Here is a 3,718-nt window from a genome sequence, read left to right as displayed (position 1 = left end):
ATTTCTACGTAGAAAAATGACCCCCGGTCAATATTCTACGGGGGTCACTTTTCGTCGTTACACCGGCGTCTCCATATGAGTGAAAAAATTCTCGAGAGGGACGTTACACAGCATACAAAAAAAACACATAATTAAAAAAAAAATTTAATTAAATGAAATTATGATAGGAATTTTATCATTGATTTCATATAGAGAATCAATATACAGTAGAACTTGTTATAACGCAGTCGCCAGGACCTGTGAAATTACTTCGCTATATCCCTTTTAAATTTATATAGCTGGGGATCCAAGATAACTTCGCTATATCCGTGAATTCTCAATATACATGTTCGTACCAAAGGAAGTTTACTGTATTTAGTTCTATTGTATTTGTAGCATGTAACATAGTATTGATTCTTCCTAGATTGCAGTGTGTTATTTTTTAATTAATAAATTTGGTAATGATACAAATCAGGGCGAAAAACTAAGAAATATGGCTGCAAGAGCTCAAATTTAAGTCGGGATTACCAATTTAAGTTTTAATTGCCAACTTAAAATATGGGAAAGCTAAGGTTTAAATTGGAAAAGCCAATTTTAAAGTTGGAAAAGTCAAGATTAAACGTGGAAAAGCCAACTTTAAAGTTTGGAATTATCAACTTTAAAATAGATCTATATATATATATATATAACTAATACATGAATGCTTCTAAACTTACTGAGCAGTTACAAAGATAATTTCTTCTTAAAGCAGTACATTCTTTTACCAAACATATTTAACATACAAATTATGAAAAATCTGCAATCATGCATAAGGACTACATTGCAATATTTTTTTCTCAATTAAAATGGTGTTATTAAAGAGTATTGGATTTTTCCATTTATTTTCACCAGAAATCTATATGAATGCCCCCCCTCCCATGCACATACAGTGATGAGTTAGAGATACCGTCATTGATGTAAATTATCTATGCTATGTTAAGGGTTTAAGTTATACGATCAGAAATATAAATATATATATATATATATATATATATATATATATATATATATATATATATATATATATATATATATATATATATATATATATATATATATAATCTCCAAATTCAAATGATAAACTCAAACTTTTATCTAAAGCGCTTTCGCCCCATGCGGGCTCATCAGTAGATTTGAAATTGTAAACAAGTTACATTATGACGCCATTCTCGTGACGTTATGTAGGCAACGTTAAACATAATGACTGTGACGTAATAGTAATCACAATTAAATGAGGCGCACAGATAAAGTTTTACAGTTCATCTGATCAAAGTTAAGCGCCTATTATAAATGTACAGTAATGGAGACATTTTATATAAAATGTACATAATAAAATAATTTGATATAAATTCCTTTTAACAGTTCAATTTTGGTTTAAACAGATTTATAAAATATTGTTCTTTGGCTTTCCGTAATTGTTCATTTTCCTCTTTTATTTTGTAAAAAGGAAATATATAAAAATGTCCTTTGCCACAAGAATCAAAGTGTTCACTACATGGCGTGTTTCGAATGGTCGGATCCTTAATCTGTTGTTTGTGCACGCGAACACGGTCGGCTAATTTGGTTCCGGTTTGTCCTATATAATTTTCCTCACATGTAGGACACGTCATACAGTATAAAAGGTTTTTAGATTTACACGTCATAGAAGATTTAACGTCAAACTTCATTCCGTTTTTAAAAATAATGGTTTGTCCGGTTTTTAAAACTTGACAGGTTCCGCATCGTGGATCCTCGCACTTAGAAACCATCGGTTTCTCGGGGTTCGATGTAAATTTGGCAGTGGTAAGAATCTTTTTCAAATTGGGAGGTTGACGCCTGCTGTGTAGTATATCCTTTGGTTTAATAAGGTCCCTTAATGTTTCTGATTGTTGAATAATAGGGAAAAATTGTTTGGCAGTTTTAAAGATGTTGTGATTTCTTGGGTTGTGGGTTAGAACAAAAGGGATCTTTTCGTTGTTCTCCTCTTCGTGATGTCTAAAAGTACGTTAATGGGTATTTCCTTTGCCTTTTGTATAGCAGCCTCAATTAATTTTGATGGATATTTTTGTCTAGAAAGAAAAATTCTTAGTTCACACAGTCTTGTATTTCTGCGATCCTCATCAATAACAATAGTACAAATTCGCCTGGCCATATTGAATGGGATGTTTCGTTTAGTATGGGAGGGATGGCATGAGTTGAAAATCAAATATTGATGGGAGTCTGTGCTCTTGTAATAGAGATCCGTTATGATTTTACTTCCCTCTTTTATGATAAGAATGTCTAAAAATGGCAATTTGTTTTCACTGATTTCCATTGTAAAATGCATACTTTCATGGAGCCGATTTAGAATGCTGTTAAACTGTTGTAGATCTTGTAGAGATTTTGTCCAAAAAATAAAACAGTCATCTAAATAACGTTTCCAGTTTCTTTCAATGTATGTACCAAAATCCTCTCCAAAAAATGTTTTGCATTCCGAAAAAAGTTTTTCCTCCAGAAAACCTAGAACGAGAGTTGCGTAGGTAGGGGCGACTTTTGTCCCCATTGCTGTCCCTTTTGTTTGTAGATAGTACTTGTCATCAAAAAAGAAATGATTATTTTGCAAAACTATTTTAAGTCCTTCGAGGATAAATTCTTTTGAAAATCTCGGCTGGATTACATCTGGGTGCTTGTCAATCCAAAAGGAGATGGCTTCTAGTCCTAAATTGTGGGGAATATTTGTATATAAACTAGTAACATCAAAACTCACTAATTTCGTATTTTCTTCAACACTTTCTGGAATATGGTTGAGAAAATCCATGTCGTCCCGAATAAAACTGGGTACTAATTTGCAGAAAGGTTTTAGTATAATATCTAGCAAATTGCTAAGTCTCTGTGTTGGACAAGAAGGACCAGCTACAATAGGGCGTAGTTTTAAGTCTGTTGGACGTGGCAATTTAATATTAGGTTCACTCATTTCCTGTATTCCGTTTTGAATTTGTTTAGATTTATGAATTTTCGGTAATCCGTAAAAGTTACTAGTTTTTACTTCAAAATTGAGAAGAAAATCTATCTCCTTTTTGGTTAAATTATCGGAAAATTTTGAAGTATATTTTTTCATTGTAGACATCGTCTTCTTGTCTCCATTCGAAGGTAGTTCCTTGTAAAAGTTTATATCATCTAGTTGTTCTAGGACCATATCTTTGTAGTGTTCTTTGTCCATAATAACAATAGTTCCTCCTTTGTCAGCCTCTTTTATGATAATAGTATCGTCACCAGTAATATTTTTAATAGTTTTAAAAACCGGACAAACCATTATTTTTAAAAACGGAATGAAGTTTGACGTTAAATCTTCTATGACGTGTAAATCTAAAAACCTTATATACTGTATGACGTGTCCTACATGTGAGGAAAATTATATAGGACAAACCGGAACCAAATTAGCCGACCGTGTTCGCGTGCACAAACAACAGATTAAGGATCCGACCATACGAAACACGCCATGTAGTGAACACTTTGATTCTTGTGGCAAAGGACATTTTTATATATTTCCTTTTTACAAAATAAAAGAGGAAAATGAACAATTACGGAAAGCCAAAGAACAATATTTTATAAATCTGTTTAAACCAAAATTGAACTGTTAAAAGGAATTTATATCAAATTATTTTATTATGTACATTTTATATAAAATGTCTCCATTATTGTACATTTATAATAGGCGCTTAACTTTGATCAGATGAACTGT

The 3,718-nt window shown here is 31.9% G+C and overlaps 1 protein-coding gene across 1 annotated transcript; it reads right to left on the bottom strand.

Moving 5' to 3' along the window:
* Positions 1-1,948: 1,948 nt before the first annotated feature.
* On the bottom strand, positions 1,949-3,289 carry LOC134275972 (uncharacterized). The gene has a single exon (XM_062758249.1). The coding sequence runs from the start codon at positions 3,287-3,289 to the stop codon at positions 1,949-1,951; it is 1,341 nt and encodes a 446-aa protein (XP_062614233.1).
* Positions 3,290-3,718: the final 429 nt, after the last annotated feature.

The sequence above is a fragment of the Saccostrea cucullata genome, unplaced genomic scaffold (genome assembly GCF_032062105.1).
Source record: "Saccostrea cucullata isolate Sc308-1 unplaced genomic scaffold, CSIRO_AGI_Scuc_v1 ctg7195, whole genome shotgun sequence".
NCBI lineage: Eukaryota > Metazoa > Mollusca > Bivalvia > Ostreida > Ostreidae > Saccostrea > Saccostrea cuccullata.
Note: the sequence above shows the minus strand (reverse complement) of the source record. Positions and strands in the feature narration are given on the sequence as shown.